Here is a 19,718-nt window from a genome sequence, read left to right as displayed (position 1 = left end):
GCCCGGCATTGGCTCAAAAGCCTTCCCGAAAACTTCATTGGAAGTTGGGAAGAGCTTGAGGATGCTTTCCGGGCAAATTTTCAAGGGACCTATGTCCGCCCTCCGGATGCAGACGATCTCAGTCACATAACTCAACAGCCCGGAGAGTCAGCCCGGAAATTCTGGAACAAATTTCTTACTAAAAAGAATCAGATAGTCGACTGTCCGGACGCCGAAGCCCTAGCAGCTTTTAAGCATAACGTTCGAGATGAATGGCTCGCCAGACACCTCGGCCAAGAAAAGCCAAGAACAATGGCCGCATTAACAAGCCTCATGACCCGCTTTTGCGCAGGAGAGGACAACTGGTTGGCAAGATGTAGCACCAGCGACCCAAGTACATCCGAAGTTAGGGATGGAAACGGAAAACCCCGACGCAGCAAGGACCAGCGCCGGAATAAGGGAAACAGCCCAAAGAGCACGGCGGTCAACGCCGGATTCAAAAGCTCGCGGCAGAATCAGAGAAAGCCGCCCCTCAAGGATAACAGGGACGAGCTATCCAACTTAAACAAAATCTTGGACAAGATATGTCAAATACACAGTACTCCCGGGAAGCCTGCGAACCATACCCACAGAGATTGTTGGGTTTTCAAGCAATCCGGCAAACTCAACACCGAACACAAGGGGCTCGACACACCAAGTGAGGACGATGACGAACCCCACAAGCAGAGCACCAGGAAACAAAAGGATTTCCCACAAGAAGTCAAAACAGTAAACTTACTTCACGTGACGAACAGAATGGCGCCAACAGAGATACGCGCCATACGGCCTATCCCAAAGGAGTCTCGCCAATGGTTGTTAAAACTGATCACCTTCGACCATCAGGATTACTCTAGAAGTATCCGGAACGCAGGCTGGACTGCCTTGGTATTAGATCCAATAATCGGCGGACTCCACTTTACAAATGTCCTGATAGACGGCGGCGGTGGTTTAAACCTGTTATACCAGGACACAATCCGCAACATGGGGATAGACCCAACAAAAATTCACCACAACAAAACCTCCTTTCAAGGGGTAATGCCAGGCCCGGATGCCCGTTGCATGGGTTCTCTCCGGCTAGAAGTTATGTTCGGCTCCCCCGATAACTTCCGTCGCAAACAGCTAACTTTCCACATCGCCCCATTCTCAAGTAGCTATCAAGCACTGCTGGGACGCGAAGCCTTCGCCCGCTTTAACGCAATACCGCATTATGCATCTCTTACTCTTAAGATGCCCGGTCCACGAGGCATCATCTCATTAAAGGGAAAACTTTGAGTGTTCCTCCCGCGCGGAAGACAGTGCGGCTGCCTTGACAGCCCCACAATAAAGCGGCTTCACCAGCCAAAGCACCTAAACAGGTCATCAAGACCACGGACACGGCTAGACGAGTCCGGCATAAACATATAATTGATAAAGGCTTAATAGCCGTATACCCCTGTACTAGGGGCTCCGCGCATATAAAACAAGAGACAATAAAGCTCAATTTTACCCATTTCGATTCATACTTCGTTTATTTAGTATAACTTATGTTCGGCACGATCTTTCTTCAACTAAGTTCCTTTCTTTTACAGATGAACACCATGCTACGCCCGTCCAGGATACGGCACAACGGAGACACAGGCGCAGACGTGCAGCAAGGACCCGTTCCAAGGATTCTTTTCAGATTAAGACCCTGCGTAAACCTTTTTTACTGTCTCTTGTTGATACACATCCCCTGGTTTCTTGGTATAACCAAGGAGGAGGCTGGCGTTTTGGCATGTGGCCACGTCAGAGTTTTGCGTGTACCTGGACACTAGGGGCTTATTACTAAGGGCGTTATCCCGCCCGCCTTCATAAAGACCGAATACCTTAGGGAGTGTTCGGCGTCGCGAGTTTGGCCTTATATGCATCAGCTCCGAATCATGTCTTTGGTCAAATGTTGGGTTTGCCCGGCTCCTGTGTTTTGCTACCTTACGTTCCGCTCTATCGGCTAAGGCGGCACCAGGAGAACTACTGCGATTGTGCCCCGGTTCGGCCAGGCGAGCACCTCAGTAGAGAAAGCCGAAAACTGACTGTCATGATATAGCGTGAGACTGGTCAACCACTCGATGACTTACCGGAATCTTTAGGATTCCTCCGCACTAACGAACGGCCGCTTCCTGGCCAGGCACATACGCGCCCCGAGTTCCGGCGAGCGCAGGCGCCACCAGGGGCTATATAAGTAGCCTCACTGTCAAACTCCTATGGCTAAGTGAAAGTGATAAAGCACCATAGTCCGATTGCCTAGTTCTCTGCGCTATCACCTCCTTTGTAGGACCAATACGTTGGATTAAGTGTGAAAATGTGCCTTCTGCGAACACCCCCGCATTATGTGCGTGGGGGCTGAAGCCGACGACTGCCATCTTTCAGATTATATATACATATATGTTAAACGGCCGCACATGAGGTATTATAATACTTGCAGGCACAAGTATAAAAAGCTTCTACAATTTATCAAAATATTGTTTTACAATAATCTATGCTATTCGAATATAGTATCCTTCGAGCACTGCGTCTCTATTAAATGAGCGCCTTGCAGAACTTCCTAAAAATAGTGCTCGGCAGGTACTCGGCTTCCATCCGAGTCTAGGGATGCAACAGCGGTGGCCTCCATTTCCGCCCAGTGTGTCTTGACACGCGCAAGAGCCATCCGCGCACCCTCTATGCATGCTGACCTCTTCATTGCATTGATATGCGGCGCGGCACCAAGGAACTGCTGCACCAAGTCGAAATAACTTTTGGGCTCCGGCCTCTCTGGCCACAGATGACTCATGACATACTTCATGGCGAGTCCGGACAACCTATTTAGCTCGGCCCATTCGGCCAAACGATCAGCTAATGACAGTGGATGCTCCAGATTGTGGAACTGCGACCAAAAGAGCTTTTCCACTTCGCGATCTTCTTGATCTCGGAAGTGTTCGGCCACATCTACGGCACTCGCTGCCAAATCCAGATAGGTGTCCACCGTACTCCACATCCGGTCTAATGGAGCATGTTTAGGATCATAGAACTTCCTCCGCAGCATAAAGGGCTTTCCAGCCGCGATCTCTCCGGCCTGACGCAGCTCCTCCTTCATAGCTCTCATCGCAGAGCGATCATCCTTGGCATCGGCAACGGCCTTCTCCAAGTCCGTCTGTTTCGCCTAATCTTCTTTTTTAAGAAGCTTGCAATGGTCAGCAGCGCTCTTCAGCTTCACAGCCATCTCGGCCATTTCCTTCTTGCTTCGGTAGTGAGCAGCCTGTTCGGCTTTCAGCTCTTCAATTGCCTTTTCGGTAGCCGCATCACTTTTCCCGGCTTGCTCCTTGGCTCGGGCAAGTTCCGCCCGAAGATTCTCCATGGCAGCAGCACCATCTGCATCACACGCACACATCGTAAGATACTGGCATAAAGCTCCTCTTACCAGGTGCCGCCAGAGGAATCACATACCTTGTGCCTCGTCAAGCCGCTTGTTGACAAGCACGATGTCGGCATCTGCCACGTCAAGTTGCCGCTTTAGCTCGGCAAATTCATCAGTCCGGCTGGCCACCGAACACTTCGCCGCCTACGTATGAAGGCGGCATATTAGACCTGGGATTATGATCCTCTGCGCGCCATCACTTCTGACAACGCACAGAGTCTCAGGGGCTACTATCTACACAGGGCGCATCTTATTTATGTGCAACTGTCCAAAAAGGGTACATTATTTCGCGTACCTCAAAACCTATCAATAAACTCCTGACGGCCTTGTGCAATCCACTCTCCGCGGATGAAATCCTCTCAATCACCGTACCCATCAATGCACGGTGCTCCTCTAAGATGGATGCTCGCCCTAGCAGATCCTTCAGCTCCTCCGACCGCGCACCAGATGGTGCCGGACTCATCCGATGGCCCTTTTCGAAGGCCGGACGCGGAAGGCTTTGGGGGGCCATATGACTACCTTACGGCCCTTCCGGATTCGGAGAAACCCTCCACGACGATACCTCAGGGTCGCCCGCCTCACAAGGTGGTATGGCAGGGGGAGGCGTTCCTGAAGGAAATATGCCCTAGAGGCAATAATAAAGTTATTATTTATTTCCTTATATCATGATAAATGTTTATTATTCATGCTAGAATTGTATTAACCGGAAACATAATACATGTGCGAATACATAGACAAACAGAGTGTCACTAGTATGCCTCTACTTGACTAGCTCTTTGATCAAAGATGGTTATGTTTCCTAACCATGAACAAATAGTTGTTATTTGATTAACGGGATCACATCATTAGTTGAATGATCTGATTGACATGACCCATTCCATTAGCTTAGCACCCGATCGTTTAGTATGTTGCTATTGCTTTCTTCATGACTTATACATGTTCCTATGACTATGAGATTATGCAACTCCCGTTTGCCGGAGGAACACTTTGGGTGCTACCAAACGTCACAATGTAACTGGGTGATTATAAAGGAGTACTACAGGTGTCTCCAAAGGTAGATGTTGGGTTGGCGCATTTCGAGATTAGGATTTGTCACTCCGATTGTCGGAGAGGTATCTCTGGGCCCTCTCCGTAATACACATCACATAAGCCTTGCAAGCAATGCAACTAATATGTTAGTTGTGAGATGATGTATTACAGAACGAGTAAAGAGACTTGCCGGTAACGAGATTGAACTAGGTATTGGATACCGACGATCGAATCTCGGGCAAGTAACATACCGATGACAAAGGGAACAACGTATGTTGTTATGCGGTCTGACCAATAAAGATCTTCATAGAATATGTAGGAGCCAATATGGGCATCCAGGTCCCGCTATTGGTTATTGACCGGAGACGTGTCTCGGTCATGTCTACATTGTTCTCGAACCGTAGGGTCCGCATGCTTAACGTTTCGATGACAGTTATTATGAGTTTATGCATTTTGATGTACCGAAGTTAGTTCGGAGTCCCGGATGTGATCACGGACATGATGAGGAGTCTCGAAATGGTCGAGACATAAAGATTGATATATTGGATGGCTATATTCGAACACCGGAAGTGTCCCGGGTGATTTCGGAGAAAACCGGAGAGCGGGAGGGTTACCGGAACCCCCCCGGGAGAAGTAATGGGCCATATGGGCCTTAGTGGAGAGAGAGAGAGGGGCTGCCAGAGGTGGGCCGCACGCCACCTCCTCCCTGGTCCGAATTGGACTAGGGGAGGGGGGCGGCGCCCCCCCCCCCCCTTTTCCCTCTCCCCCTCCAACTCTTTCCCCCTCCTAGTAGGAGTCCTACTCCTACTAGGAGGAGGACTCCTCCTGGCGCGCCTAGCAAGGGCCGGCCGGCCTCCCCCTGGCTCCTTTATATACTGAGGCAGGGGGGCACCTCTAGACACACAATTGATCCTCGTGATCGTTCCATAGCCGTGTGCGGTGCCCCCTGCCACCATATTCCACCTCGATCATATCGTTGTAGTGCTTAGGCGAAGCCCTGTGTCGGTAGAACATCAAGATCGTCACCACACCGTCGTGCTGACGGAACTCCTCCCCGAAGCCTTGCTGGATCGGAGCCCGGGGATCGTCATCGAGCTATACGTGTGCTAAGAGCTCGGAGGTGCCGGAGTAACGGTGCTTGGATCGGTCTAATCGGGAAGAAGACGTACGACTACTTCCTTTACGTTGTGTCAACGCTTCCGTTGCGATCTACAAGGGTACGTAGATCATACTCTCCCCCTCGTTGCTATGCATCACCATGATCTTGCGTGTGCGTAGGAAAATTTTGAAATTACTACGTTCTCCAACAGTTCCGCTCTCCATCATCTCCGGAAGAAGATACCCCGAAGATGAGCTTTGCTGAGAAGGGCTAAGGTCCGAGCTACAAGGTAAATTTTTGATAACTTTTCTCAGATATAAAGCAAGGATTTCTCTCATTTCTTAAAAAGAAAACTCCTCTCTACTTACGGCTCGGTGGAGGGTTGATCCGCTTGAGGGCATAATTCGGCCGAAGTATCCCCCAGCACGGGAGCCTCTGGCGAAGATTTCTTCCCCCGCTTTGAGGCCATGGTCTCCGGGTCTTCAGAGGCGGTCCTCTTCTTCCCCTAAGGAGAGGAATTTTCGATTCCTCCCTTCCAAACGGCCTCCTTCGAGGAGACCGTAGCTTCCCTGTCCCCTCCCTCGCTTCCCTCCGAAGGCACAACCTCCAACATCCTGACTAGCACGGGACCCGGCGTGGTCTCGGGGAGGGGGGCCGGACACCTGATTAGCTTTGCTTTCGCTACCCACTCCTATTTAAAGGATAACTCTTTTAAGGGCAATTTTATGATAAATATGCGGATTGCGAGTCCGGGCACAGGGCTACTTACTTGAGTATCCGGGCGGTTGCAGCTCAGACCTGCGTCCTCGGTCAAGTCCGGACATATTGCTTGTGATCCGAAGAACAATTTGTACATCTCCACGGGCGTCGCGCCCATAAAATGTTGGAGAGCCCGTGGTCCCTTTGGATTGAACTCCCACAGGCGGAGGGGGCGATGTTTGCAGGGCAGAGCTCGGCGAATCAGCATAATCTGTGTCACCACGACCAGACTAATATCTCTTTCTAGGAGATCTCGAATGCGGCCCTGCAACAAGGGCACATCCTTGGACGGCCCCCAGTCCAGTCCTTTATTGACCCATGATGCTAGCTGTGGTGGGGGACCCGAGCGAAAGGCAAGTGTCACCACCCACTTGGTGCTCCTTGGAGCGGTAATATAAAACCACTCTCGTTGCCATAAGCTGGACTCCTCTTGAAAAGAGCCTTCGGGCCATGGGGCATCGGCATTCCTGCTTATAACAGCGCCTCCGCACTCCGCATGCCATCCCTCGATCATCTTCGGCTCTACTTTGAAGGTCTTGAGCCATAGTCCGAAGTGAGGAGTAATACGTAGGAAGGCTTCGCACACGATGATGAATGGGGAAATATGGAGGATGGACTCTGGAGCCAAGTCGTGAAATTCCAGCCCATAATAAAACATGAGCCTCCTCACGAAGGGATCCGTTGGGAGGCCTAGCTCCCGAAGGAAGTGAGACATGAACACCACACTCTCACCAGGCTTGGGAGTGGGAATGACTTGCCCTTGAGCAGGCAGCCTATGCCAGATTTCACCGGTCAAGAACCTGGCCTCTCTCAACTTCAGCACGTCCTCCTCCGTGACGGAGGAGGGCATCCATCAGCCTCGAAGGTCGGAACCGGACATTGTCAAAGGTCCGAAGCGCCTAAAATCTAGAGCCTTGGGTGTTGGAACTCGAGGCGAAGGGCGAACTCGTTTGAGATTGAAAGGAGTAAGGCCTTGGTCTCTTTATAAGAGGTTGAATACCAAGGGCCCTCCCCGTGACCGTTTGGGACTCGCCTTGGATCGAGAAAACATACCAACGGGTACGGTTGGGTTACCCATGCCCGTATTGATGAGAATCCCGGAATAAGGGGACACGATCTCTGCTTTGACAGGACGTGCCAAGGAAACCGCCTCGCTAAACGCATTGAGGTGGGACAGTAAAACGATTCGAATAAAGACTTGGCCGTGGTGTGATGTCACGCTACGGAATACATCAGCAGATTAGATTTGTGTAAATATTATTCTCTCTATGACAGTATGTGGAAACTTATTTTGCAGAGTCGGACACAACCTTTGTGTTCAAAATCTTCTATGAAGTACTTGGAGGAGGAACCCGCCTTCCAATGACGAAGACAATCTGCGCGCCAGACTCGTCGTCATTGAAGCCTGGTTCAGGGGCTACTGAGGGAGTCCTGGATTAGGGGGTGTCCGGGTAGCCGGACTATACCTTCGGCCGGACTCCTGGACTATGGAGATACAAGATTGAAGACTTCGTCCCGTGTCGAGAAGGGACTTTCCTTGGCGTGGAAGGCAAGCTTGGCGATACGGATATGTGGATTTCTTACCATTGTAACCAACTCTGTGTAACCCTAGCCCTCTTCGGTGTCTATATAAACTGGAGGGTTTTAGTCCGTAGGACGAACAACAATCATACCATAGGCTAGCTTCTAGGGTTTAGCCTCTCTGATCTCGTGGTAGATCTACTCTTGTACTACCCATATTATCAATATTAATCAAGCAGGACGTAGGGTTTTGCCTCCTTCAAGAGGGCCCGAACCTGGGTAAAAACATCGTGTCCCTCGTCTCCTGTTACCATCCGCCAAGACGCACAGTTCGGGACCCCCTACCCAAGATCCGCCGGTTTTGACACCGACAATTACCGTACCACTCTGGTGCGGATCTCACTCTGGTTTACCTACGAGGTTTCAGTAGTAACTTGATCTAAAGTTACATGATCATCATCATTAGCTTCCTCACTAATTGGTGTAGTAGTCACAGGAACAGATTTCTGTGATGAACTACTTTCCAATAAGGGAGTAGGTACAGTTACCTCATCAAGTTCTACTTTCTCCCACTCACTTGTTTCGAGAGAAACTCCTTCTCTAGAAAGGATCCATTCTTAGAAACGAATTTCTTGCCTTTGGATCTGTGATAGAAGGTGTACCCAACAGTTCCCTTTGGGTATTCTATGAAGACATATTTCTCCGGTTTGGGTTTGAGCTTATCAGGATGAAACTTTTCCACATAAGCATCGCAACCCCAAACTTTAAGAAACGACAACTTTGGTTTCTTGCCAAACCACAGTTCATACGGTGTCGTCTCAACGGATTTAGATGGTGCCCTTTTTTAACGTGAATGCAGCTGTCTCTAATGCATAACCCCAAAACTATAGTGGTAAATCGGTAACAAACATCATAGATTGCACTATATCCAATAAAGTACGGTTATGACATTCGGACACACCATTATGCTGTGGTGTTCCAGGTGGCACGAATTTGTGAAACTATTCCACATTGTTTTAATTGAGGAACTTGTAACTCAAATATTTGTTTCCGTGATCAGATCATAGAAACTTTATTTTCTTGTCACGATGATTTTCCACTTCACTCTGAAAATCTTTGAACTTTTCAAATGTTTCAGACTTATGTTTCATCAAGTAGATATACCCATATCTTCTCAAATCATCTGTGAAGGTGAGAAAATAATGATACCCGCCGCGAGCCTCAACACTCATCAGTATGTATTATTTCCAATAAGTCAGTCGCTCGCTCCATTGTTTCGGAGAACAGAGTCTTTAGTCATCTTGCCCATAAGGCATGGTTCGCAAGCATCAAGTGATTCATAATCAATTGATTCCAAAATCCCATCAGCATGGAGTTTCTTCATGCGCTTTACACCAATATGACCTAAACGGCAGTGCCACAAATAAGTTGCACTATCATTATTAACTTCGCATCTTTTGGCTTCAATATTATGAATATGTGTATCACTACGATCGAGATCCAATGAACCATTTTCATTGGGTGTGTAACCATATAAGGTTTTATTTATGTAAACAAAACAACAATTATTCTCTAACTTAAATGAATAACCGTATTGCAATAAACATGATCAAATCATGTTCATGCTCAAGGCAAACACCAAATAACACTTATTTAGGTTCAACACTAATCCCGAAAGTATAGGGAGTGTGCGATGATGATCATATCAATCTTGGAACCACTTCCAATACCCATTGTCACTTCATCCTTAACTAGTTTCTGTTCATTATGCAACTCCCGTTCCGAGTTACTACTCTTAGCAACTGAACCAGTATCAAATACCGAGGGGTTGCTATAAACACTAGTAAAGTACACATCAATAACATGTATATCCAATATACCTTTGTTCACTTTGCCATCCTTCTTATCCGCCAAATTCTTGGGGTAGTTCCGCTTCCAGTGACCAGTCCCTTTGCAGTAGAAGCACTTAGTCTCAGGCTTAGGACCAGACTTGGGCTTCTTCACTTGAGCAGCAACTTGCTTGTCGTTCTTCTTGAAGTTCCCCTTCTTCCCTTTGCCCTTTTCTTGAAACTAGTGATCTTGTTAACCATCAACACTTGATGCTCTTTCTTGATTTCTACCTCCGTCGATTTCAGCATCACGAAGAGCTTGGGAATCATTTTTGTTATCCCTTGCATATTATAGTTCATCATGAAGTTCTACTAACTTGATGATGGTGACTAGAGAATTCTGTCAATCACTATTTTATCTGGAAGATTAACTCCCACTTGATTCAAGCGATTGTAGTACCCAGACAATCTGAGCACATGCTCACTGCTTGAGCTATTTTCCTCCATCTTTTAGCTATAGAACTTGTTGGAGACTTCATATCTCTCAACTCGGGTATTTTCTTGAAATATTAACTTCAACTCCTGGAACATCTCATATGGTCCATGACGTTCAAAACGTCTTTGAAGTCCCGATTCTAAGCCGTTTAAGCATGGTGCACTAAACTATCAAGTAGTCATCATACCGAGCTTTTGTCAAACGTTCATAATGTCTGCATCTGCTCCTGCAATAGGTCTGTCACCTAGCGGTGCATCAAGGACATAATACTTCTATGCAGCAATAAGGTTAATCCTCAGATCACGGATCCAATCCGCATCATTGCTACTAACATTTTTCGACATAGTTTTCTCTAGGAATATTAAAAAATTAAACGGGGAGCAACATCGTGAGCTATTGATATACAACATAGATATGCTAATACTACCAGGACTAAATTCATGATAAATTGAAGTTCAATTAATCATATTACTTAAGAACTCCCACTTAGATAGACATCCCTCTAATCCTCTAAGTGATCACGTGATCCATATCAACTAAACCATGTCCGATCATCACGTGAGATGGAGTAGTTTCAATGGTGAACATCACTATGTTGATCATATCTACTATATGATTCACGCTCGACCTTTCGGTCTCTGTGTTCCGAGGCCATATCTGTTATATGCTAGGCTCGTCAAGTTTAACCTGAGTATTCCGCGTGTGCAACTATTTTGCACCCGTTGTATTTGAACGTAGAGCCTATCACACCCGATCATCACGTGGTGTCTCAGCACGAAGAACTTTCGCAATGGTGCATACTCAGGGAGAACACTTATACTTTGATAATTTAGTGAGGGATCATCTTATAATGCTACCGTCAATCAAAACAAGATAAGATGCATAAAAGATAAACATCACATGTAATCAAATATAAGTGATATGATATGGCCATCATCATCTTGTGCTTGTGATCTCCATCTCCGAAGCATCATCATGATCTCCATCGTCACCGGCATGACACCATGATCTCCATCATCTTGATCTATATCAATGTGTCGTCACATGGTCGTCTCGCCAACAATTGCTCTTGCAACTATTGCTATCGCATAGCGATAAAGTAAAGCAATTATTTGGCACTTGCATCTTATGCAATAGAGAGACAACCATAAGGCTTTTGCCTGTTGCCGATAACTTCAACAAAACATGATCATCTCATACAACAACTTATATCTCATCACGTCTTGACCATATCACATCACAACATGCCCTGCAAAAACAAGTTACACGTCCTCTACTTTGTTGTTGCAAGTTTTACGTGGCTGCTACGGACTTAGCAAGAACCGTTCTTACCTACGCATCAAAACCACAACGATACTTTGTCAAGTTGGTGATGTTTTAACCTTCACAAGGATCGGGCGTAGCCACACTCGGTTCAACTAAAGTTGGAGAAACTGACACCCGCCAGCCACCTATGTGCAAAGCACGTCGGTAGAACCAGTCTCGCGTAAGCATACGCGTAATGTCGGTCCGGGCCGCTTCATCCAACAATACCGTCGAACCAAAGTGTGACATGCTGGTAAGCAGTATGACTTATATCGCCCACAACTCACTTGTGTTCTACTCGTGCACATAACAACAACGCATAAAACCAGGCTTGAATGCCACTGTTGGGGAACGTAGTAATTTCAAAAAAATTCCTACGCACACACAAGATCATGGTGATGAATAGCAACAAGAGGGGAGAGTGTTGTCCACGTATCCTTGTAGACCGAAAGCGGAAGCGTTAGCACAACGCGGTTGATGTAGTCGTACGTCTTCACGATCCGACCGATCAAGTACCGTACGTACGGCACCTCCGAGTTCAGCATATGTTCAGCCCGATGACGTCCCTCGAACTCCTATCCAGCCGAGTGTTGAGGGAGAGTTTTGTCAGCACGACGGCGTGGTGACGATGTTGATGTTCTACCGATGCAGGGCTTCGCCTAAGCACCGCTATAGTATTATCGAGGTGGACTATGGTGGAGGGGGGCACCGCACACGGCTAAGAGACGATCAACTTGATCAACTTGTGTGTCTAGAGGTGCCCCTGCCCCTGTATATAAAGGAGCAAGGGGGGAGAGGTGCGGCCAGCCTTGGGGCGCGCCAGGAGGAGTCCTACTCCCACCGGGAGTAGGGCTCCCCCCTTTCCTAGTTGGAATAGGACTTGGGAGGGGGAAAGAAGGAAAGAGAGGGGGCCTACCCCCTTTGCCCTAAACCAATTCGGTTTGGGCCTTGGGGGGCGCGCCCCACACTTCCCTTGCTTCCCTCCTTTTCCACTAAGGCCCATGTAGGCCCATTAAGCCCCCCCCGGGGGGGTTCCGGTAACCTCTCGGTACTCCGGTAAAATCCCGATTTCACCCGGAACACTTCCGATATCCAAACATAGGCTTCCAATATATCAATCTTCATGTCTCGACCATTTCAAGACTCCTCGTCATGTCCGTGATCACATTCGGGACTCCGAACAACCTTCGGTACATCAAAACATATAAACTCATAATATAACTGTCATCATAGCGTTAAGCGTGCGGACCCTACGGGTTCGAGAACTATGTAGACATGACCGAGACACGTCTCCGGTCAATAACAAATAGCAGAACCTGGATGCTCATATTGGCTCCTACATATTCTATGAAGATCTTTATCGGTCAGACCGCATAACAACATACGTTGTTCCCTTTGTCATCGGTATGTTACTTGCCCGAGATTCGATCGTCGGTATCTCAATACCTAGTTCAATCTCATTACCGGCAAATCTCTTTACTCATTCCGTAATACATCATCCCGCAACTAACTCATCAGTTGCAATGCTTGCAAGGCTTAAGTGATGTGCATTACCGAGAGGGCCCAGAGATACCTCTCCGACAATCGGAGTGACAAATCCTAATCTCGAAATACGCCAACCCAACAAGTACCTTCGGAGACACCTGTAGAGCACCTTTATAATCACCCAGTTACGTTGTGACGTTTGGTAGCACACAAAGTGTTCCTCCGGTAAACGGGAGTTGCATAATCTCATAGTCATAGGAACATGTATAAGTCATGAAGAAAGCAATAGCAACATACTAAACGATCGTGTGCTAAGCTAACGGAATGGTTCATGTCAATCACATCATTCTCCTAATGATGTGATCTCGTTAATCAAATGACAACTCATGTCCATGGCTAGGAAACATAACCATCTTTGATCAATGAGCTAGTCAAGTAGAGGCATACTAGTGATACTCTGTTTGTTTATGTATTCACACATGTATCATGTTTCCGGTTAATACAATTCTAGCATGAATAACAAACATTTATCATGAAATAAGGAAATAAATAATGACTTTATTATTGCCTCTAGGGCATATTTCCTTCAATGGGTTGAAGTCTCCATCAACGTGGATGTACGATAGCTCCACCTATCAGAACCACGCCAAAAATCTCCATGTCTACATTGCGTTTGCCCCCTCTAAACTTCTCCCTTTACCTTCATGTGCAATGATTTACATTCCGCTGCTATACTCTTATACTTGCATGTGTAGGTTGATTTCTTGACTTGTGCTAAGTTGCTAAAAATCTGCCAAGACTTAAGAATGGGAAAATGCTAGATTTTTATTTGGTCAAGTAGTCTAATCATCCCCCCTCTAGACATACTTTCGATCCTACACCTCCTTTTATTAAACATGCTTTATTCCTATTTTTAGATTTTACCGTGAGTTGGCAATTTAAGCTATACAACGGGTAGAAAGCAGAGGTTTAGAATGCACTCAACTAGAAAAATGACTTTCTCACCACATAACCATAACCAACTCCATAGAACAATCAAACATCCCTATTTAAACTTCTGCTAGTCCAGATAGTTACCTATATGTGCCTTCTAGGCTTCACAAAACGCCTAGTTTATAATGTAATGTGACCCTAATAGTGACACATCACCTTTTACAACTAGTACAAATGTCCATTTATTGCCGAGAGCACCATATTGGCAACCACCATGTCACATACAGAACGTGTTTCATATATGCGCTCGGGGCCATATTGACGGTTATTATGGCTATTGGGGTCCTATGGCTACTCTACTATAGGTGCTCTAAGGACATCTCAAGGGCATACCTCATATTACCTCCCTCCATGTCCAATATTTTATATTACTAAAACAAAGTCTAAAATATATACATAAACAATCCTAAAAAGTTCTTGTCTTATCCACATTAGAAAAATGAAGTAATAAATAAGGATTGATTTCTTGTCTTTCACGTGCAACTAAAGAATAGGTAATTTATTTTTTGAATACAACGTACTTCAAGTCGAGAAAGTGTATTCGTAAAAATACTTGGAAGAAACCGACTTTTTTTTTGTAATACAATCGTATTCTTTAATAAAATAACGATCATTTTCTAGTGGCAATGAACATCAAAAACCTGGGTAGCAAACAAACAAATAACGATGTTTTGAACTAATATGAAATGACTTATGAAAAAGAAATTAAGTTATTCAATAATTTTGGTTCTTCTTTGAATGTACTTCTATGTGTCGAATTAATCGGTACAATATTCTCAGAACAAATCCCTCAAATATAGAATCCCTATAATGAAACATGAGGACTATATATACGAAAATTATGAATGGTGGAGTATTCTTACAATAGGACTTGCAACTTTAGCCCATTTCTTTGCAAAGAACAAATGTACACCGATGTACCATTTGTCCAGCTCCCATTTGTCCGACCTATGTTTGCCAATTTACAATTTGTTTCGACCAAACATGAGCACTCAAAATTCATGGTATAAACATACAAATAAATAGTTTAGATTTATAAGTACAAAGTTCAAACATAAATATTATTTGAAGTACATAGCTTAGACATAAAAAAAATTAAAATGACATCACGAATCTATTGGGTTTCATAAATGCTCCACATGATCGTTGTCGCAAGACCGCTGAGAAGTTGTTGATGTACTTCTCGATCTCGAAGTTGTTGGCGCATCTTGAGAAAATGTGCAACTCGCTTTGCCTCTTGTTTGGGGGGGGGGGGGGGGGGGGAATGTTCTCCGGGCTCTCAAAATCAATATTGCATACACCATCGTCCTCATTCAGTCGCCCCTCACATGTATGTTGTGCGTCAATACGCATGCAGTCATCACCCCGTCACGAATATCCCACTGACTTTGGAGCACCCCAAATGTCTTCTCCACATTATTCATAACACCTCCTTGCATTTGGGCAAAGAGAGATTTTCTTTGGTTACCGCAGGGGGCCGAAGATCGTCTTCACAATGACATCCACTAAGAATGCATACCATCGACAAGATAGTAGTACCGTGCGGTGTAGTTGTGCTTATTGATGGTGTAGTTGCATACCGCGCTAGTAGGTTGATCATTCGGGGATTCATCTCAGTTAACTTGCTCCCAACTGCTCCCGGACCATGAATATTAATCGGGCTGTGTTAAGGAAAGCACTGAATTTTCTTCCTCGCCGTGCTGTCCGAGCAAGACAGGGACACGTGAAAGAAGTAATCGTCCCGGCCACAGACCAAGCAGGCTGTCCTCGGACAGTTGGACTCAGTAACGACAAATTTTGTACTAGCAATTTTGTAGCACTGATGAGCTTCCCTAGTTTTTCAGTAGTACTACTGTGTATAGCCTTCGATTCGGCAAGAGCAGTGCGCAGGCCATCAGCGTCTGACCATATATGTTGGTGCAGCGGCGCAGGGCGACGACCAGGGCAGAGGTGAGAATAGCCAAACCAGAGCAGCAGTCCGATGGAGTCAGATGTTGTAGATGAATGTTGGGTGGCCCAACGCCTCCAACCCATCACGAAACCGGGTGCGGCCGCCGGCGTAGGTGCGTGCAGGCTGCTTGACCTGACCAAAGCTCGCAGCCGCTGGCCAGTTTCACCCATGCATCTACCTGCTGCATTAGCTTTGCCTGACCTGATAGGCTGATAGTAATGCAGTTTTGGCACCAACCTCTCCTCCCCTCTCCCACACGTCCCGCTCAGCTGGCGGTACCTCCCCACCAAATCAAGGCTACGTCCGTCCGTCCTCCTTGCCTGTTGCATGCACGCACACGCATGTTTCACTGTTTCCTCAAGCTGCCCCGGGAGCTGCGAGCCTGCATGCACACTCCGGTCCTGTGTAGAGTATGTATGTGTAAATAAAATATAAAATCGACCAAGCATGGCTCACCTAGACCTCGCCAAGCAAGCCGGGCGTACCGTGCGGTAGGGTGGTGCAGGGCGTACCGCGGCCGGGCGCATGCGCCGTGCGCCTTCAATGCGCGCGCATTGAATGGCTCCCCCCGGCCCCCATTGTTAGGTGCGAGCGGCACGCGGCGCGCACCGTCGCGCGCCCGGGCATGCATGCGTGCATGCAAAGCCGGCGCCACTGACGCGCCGCTGGTTCGGTTCGGAGCGGAGCGGCCCGCCCGCCCAACGGCTCCGGGCGGCGATTAATGGCCTGACCCGGACGTTCCCCCGCGCGGCGGTGACCCGCACGTCAAACCTTCTTCATGCCCCGCCTCCATATATCCCGCGCGCACGCAGGGCGGATGGGGTACGGGCCACTGCCTTGGCCTACTCCTCCAGCTGCAGTGATCATCACTGGCCGCCTTCCCAGTCGCTCCCAAGTCGTCGCGACAGCAGCAAGCCAATTCATTGCCATCCATCGCCTTGCTTGCCCTCTCCCCGGCCGCTTCTATATAGCCCCGTCCTGCCGATCACATTCCATATTGCACCACCTCTCCCGTCCTCACCTCACCTCTCACCGCGCTCCGGCGATCGAGCTTGGCCAGCTTAGCGATGGAGGCAGGGACGTGGGCGGTGGTGGTGGCGGCGGCGGCCGCGTACCTGGCGTGGTTCTGGCGGATGTCGCGCGGGCTCAGCGGGCCCCGGGTGTGGCCGCTGGTGGGCAGCCTGCCGGGGCTGCTGCAGCACGCGGAGGACATGCACGAGTGGATCGTCGGCAACCTGCGCCGCACCGGGGGCACCTACCAGACCTGCATCTTCGCGGTGCCCGGCGTGGCCCGCCGCGGCGGGCTGGTCACGGTCACGTGCGACCCCAGGAACCTGGAGCACGTCCTCAAGGCGCGCTTCGACAACTACCCCAAGGGCCCCTTCTGGCACGGCGTCTTCAGCGACCTGCTCGGCGACGGCATCTTCAACTCCGACGGCGACACCTGGGTGGCGCAGCGCAAGACGGCCGCGCTCGAGTTCACCACGCGCACGCTCCGCACCGCCATGTCCCGCTGGGTCTCCCGCTCCATCCACCACCGCATGCTCCCCATCCTGTCCGACGCGGCGGCCTCCGGCGCGCACGTCGACCTGCAGGACCTCCTCCTCCGCCTCACCTTCGACAACATCTGCGGCCTCGCCTTCGGCAAGGACCCGGAGACGCTCGCCCGCGGCCTCCCCGAGAACGCCTTCGCCACCTCCTTCGACCGCGCCACCGAGGCCACGCTCAACCGCTTCATCTTCCCGGAGTTCGTGTGGCGGTGCAAGAAGTGGCTGGGGCTCGGCATGGAGACCACGCTGGCGCGCAGCGTCGCGCACGTCGACCGCTACCTCTCCGCCGTCATCAAGACGCGCAAGCTCGAGCTCGCCAGCAAGAGCGACGGGTCCACGCCGCATGACGACCTCCTGTCGCGCTTCATGCGCAAGGGGACCTACTCCGACGACTCCCTGCAGCACGTGGCGCTCAACTTCATCCTCGCCGGCCGCGACACCTCCTCGGTGGCGCTCTCCTGGTTCTTCTGGCTGGTCTCCACCCACCCGGACGTCGAGCGCAAGATCGTGCGCGAGCTCTGCGCCGTCCTGGCGGCGTCCCGCGGCGTAGACGACCCGGCATTGTGGCTGGCCGCCCCGTTCGACTACGAGGAGCTGGACCGCCTCGTGTACCTCAAGGCGGCGCTCTCGGAGACCCTCCGGCTGTACCCGTCCGTGCCGGAGGACTCCAAGCACGTGGTCGCCGACGACTACCTCCCCGACGGCACGTTCGTGCCGGCCGGGTCATCCGTCACGTACTCCATCTACTCGGCCGGGCGCATGAAGACGGTGTGGGGGGAGGACTGCCTGGAGTTCCGGCCGGAGCGGTGGCTGTCGGCCGACGGCAGCAAGTTCGAGCCGCACGACTCGTACAGGTTCGTGGCGTTCAACGCCGGGCCGCGCATATGCCTGGGCAAGGACCTGGCGTACCTGCAGATGAAGAACATCGCGGGGAGCATCCTCCTCCGGCACCGCCTGGCCGTGGCGCCGGGGCACCGCGTGGAGCAGAAGATGTCGCTCACGCTGTTCATGAAGCACGGGCTCCGGATGGTGGTGCGCCCGCGCGACCTCGCCCCGACCCTCGACGAGCTCCCCGCCGCGGCGCCCGCCGTCGCGGCCTGCGCGTAGAAGATCGATGGGTATGGCCCCCCGGTGCCGTGCATGCATGCTCCACGTACGTACGGTTCGTGCCATATGGGGAAGGTCCGGAGGACAAAGTTGGAAGTGGCAAGAAAACTGTGTAGATACACGAGTCCAACACACCAACAGGTACTACTTAGTAGGTGAGTATATCTACATCGGGATAAAAGGGATCTGTCTAAAAATATCCAAATCAGAAAGAAAGGGAAAACACAGGGGCAACAAACAATAATGCCCCTCTCCTGTACTGTACTGTACTGTACTGAACTACTCCTTTCATTCCTAATTACTTGTCTTGGATTTGTCTAGATACGGATGTATCTAGACTTATTTTAGTGCTAGATATCTCCGTATCTAGACAAATCTAAGACAAGTAATTCGGAACGGAGGAAGTACGTATGACACACTAGAAGTGTATAAGCTCCAAATTCGTCTGGGCGGTTTGTGTTAATGCGCCGCCGATTGTTGTTGTTAGCAGAGAGGTTGCGTGTGCACATGCGAGGTGAAACATATGATTATTTTCTGGATGGACCCGTTGGTCCGGGCTGCTTATTAATTCCCCTTTCTATTTCTGGCGTCTTGATTGCCGGTAGGTAGCTACTGATGGCACGAGGTCGACATGGAGATCAATGGACATCGCTGTTTCCATCTTAAGGTTGTTTGAGGCTCGTGCACGAGACCGAGAGGGCGACACTCTTCCTTTGTCGAGGCGATACATCATACTCTGTTCTCCAGGACGGTGCATCAAGGAGGCAATGCAAACTGATAGAGAGTTCCGACGCGCCTTTGCATTCCCATTTGATGGTTTTCCGGTCGAAAATTTATGTTCACGAGTTGGGAGGGCCTATGGATCAGGCACCTGAATTTTTCAGCTGTTTCAGTCACTTTATTTCTGAATCGTCCGATCAGTATCCAACGAACAACATACAACACAGAAGGAAAGAGGGAAAATGTGACTGAAATTATTTTATTTTCAGTCAGTTTTTCGGTACAATGTGCTCAGGTACACTCCAACTCAATACCAGGGCCCGCCTTACACCTCCCGGCCAACCATTGGCAGCGCTAATAAGCCATGTTTCCATGCGCTTGCTGATTATATCATGTAGACATGTAGTACAAGCACTCATTTTGCTTTATCTAAAAAAAACACTC

At 49.0% G+C, this 19,718-nt stretch overlaps 1 protein-coding gene across 1 annotated transcript; it reads left to right on the top strand.

Annotated features, from left to right (window-relative positions):
- The first annotated feature begins 16,704 nt into the window (after positions 1 to 16,704).
- LOC123190080 (cytochrome P450 86A22) lies at positions 16,705 to 19,089 on the top strand. The gene has a single exon (XM_044602646.1). It carries the CDS (start codon positions 16,965 to 16,967, stop codon positions 18,552 to 18,554), a length of 1,590 nt encoding a protein of 529 aa, XP_044458581.1. The 5' UTR covers positions 16,705 to 16,964; the 3' UTR covers positions 18,555 to 19,089.
- Positions 19,090 to 19,718: the final 629 nt, after the last annotated feature.

The sequence above is a fragment of the Triticum aestivum genome, chromosome 2A (assembly GCF_018294505.1).
Source record: "Triticum aestivum cultivar Chinese Spring chromosome 2A, IWGSC CS RefSeq v2.1, whole genome shotgun sequence".
Lineage (NCBI taxonomy): Eukaryota > Viridiplantae > Streptophyta > Magnoliopsida > Poales > Poaceae > Triticum > Triticum aestivum.
The sequence above is the reverse complement of the archived record's forward strand: the minus strand, read 5'-3'. Positions and strand labels throughout refer to the sequence as shown.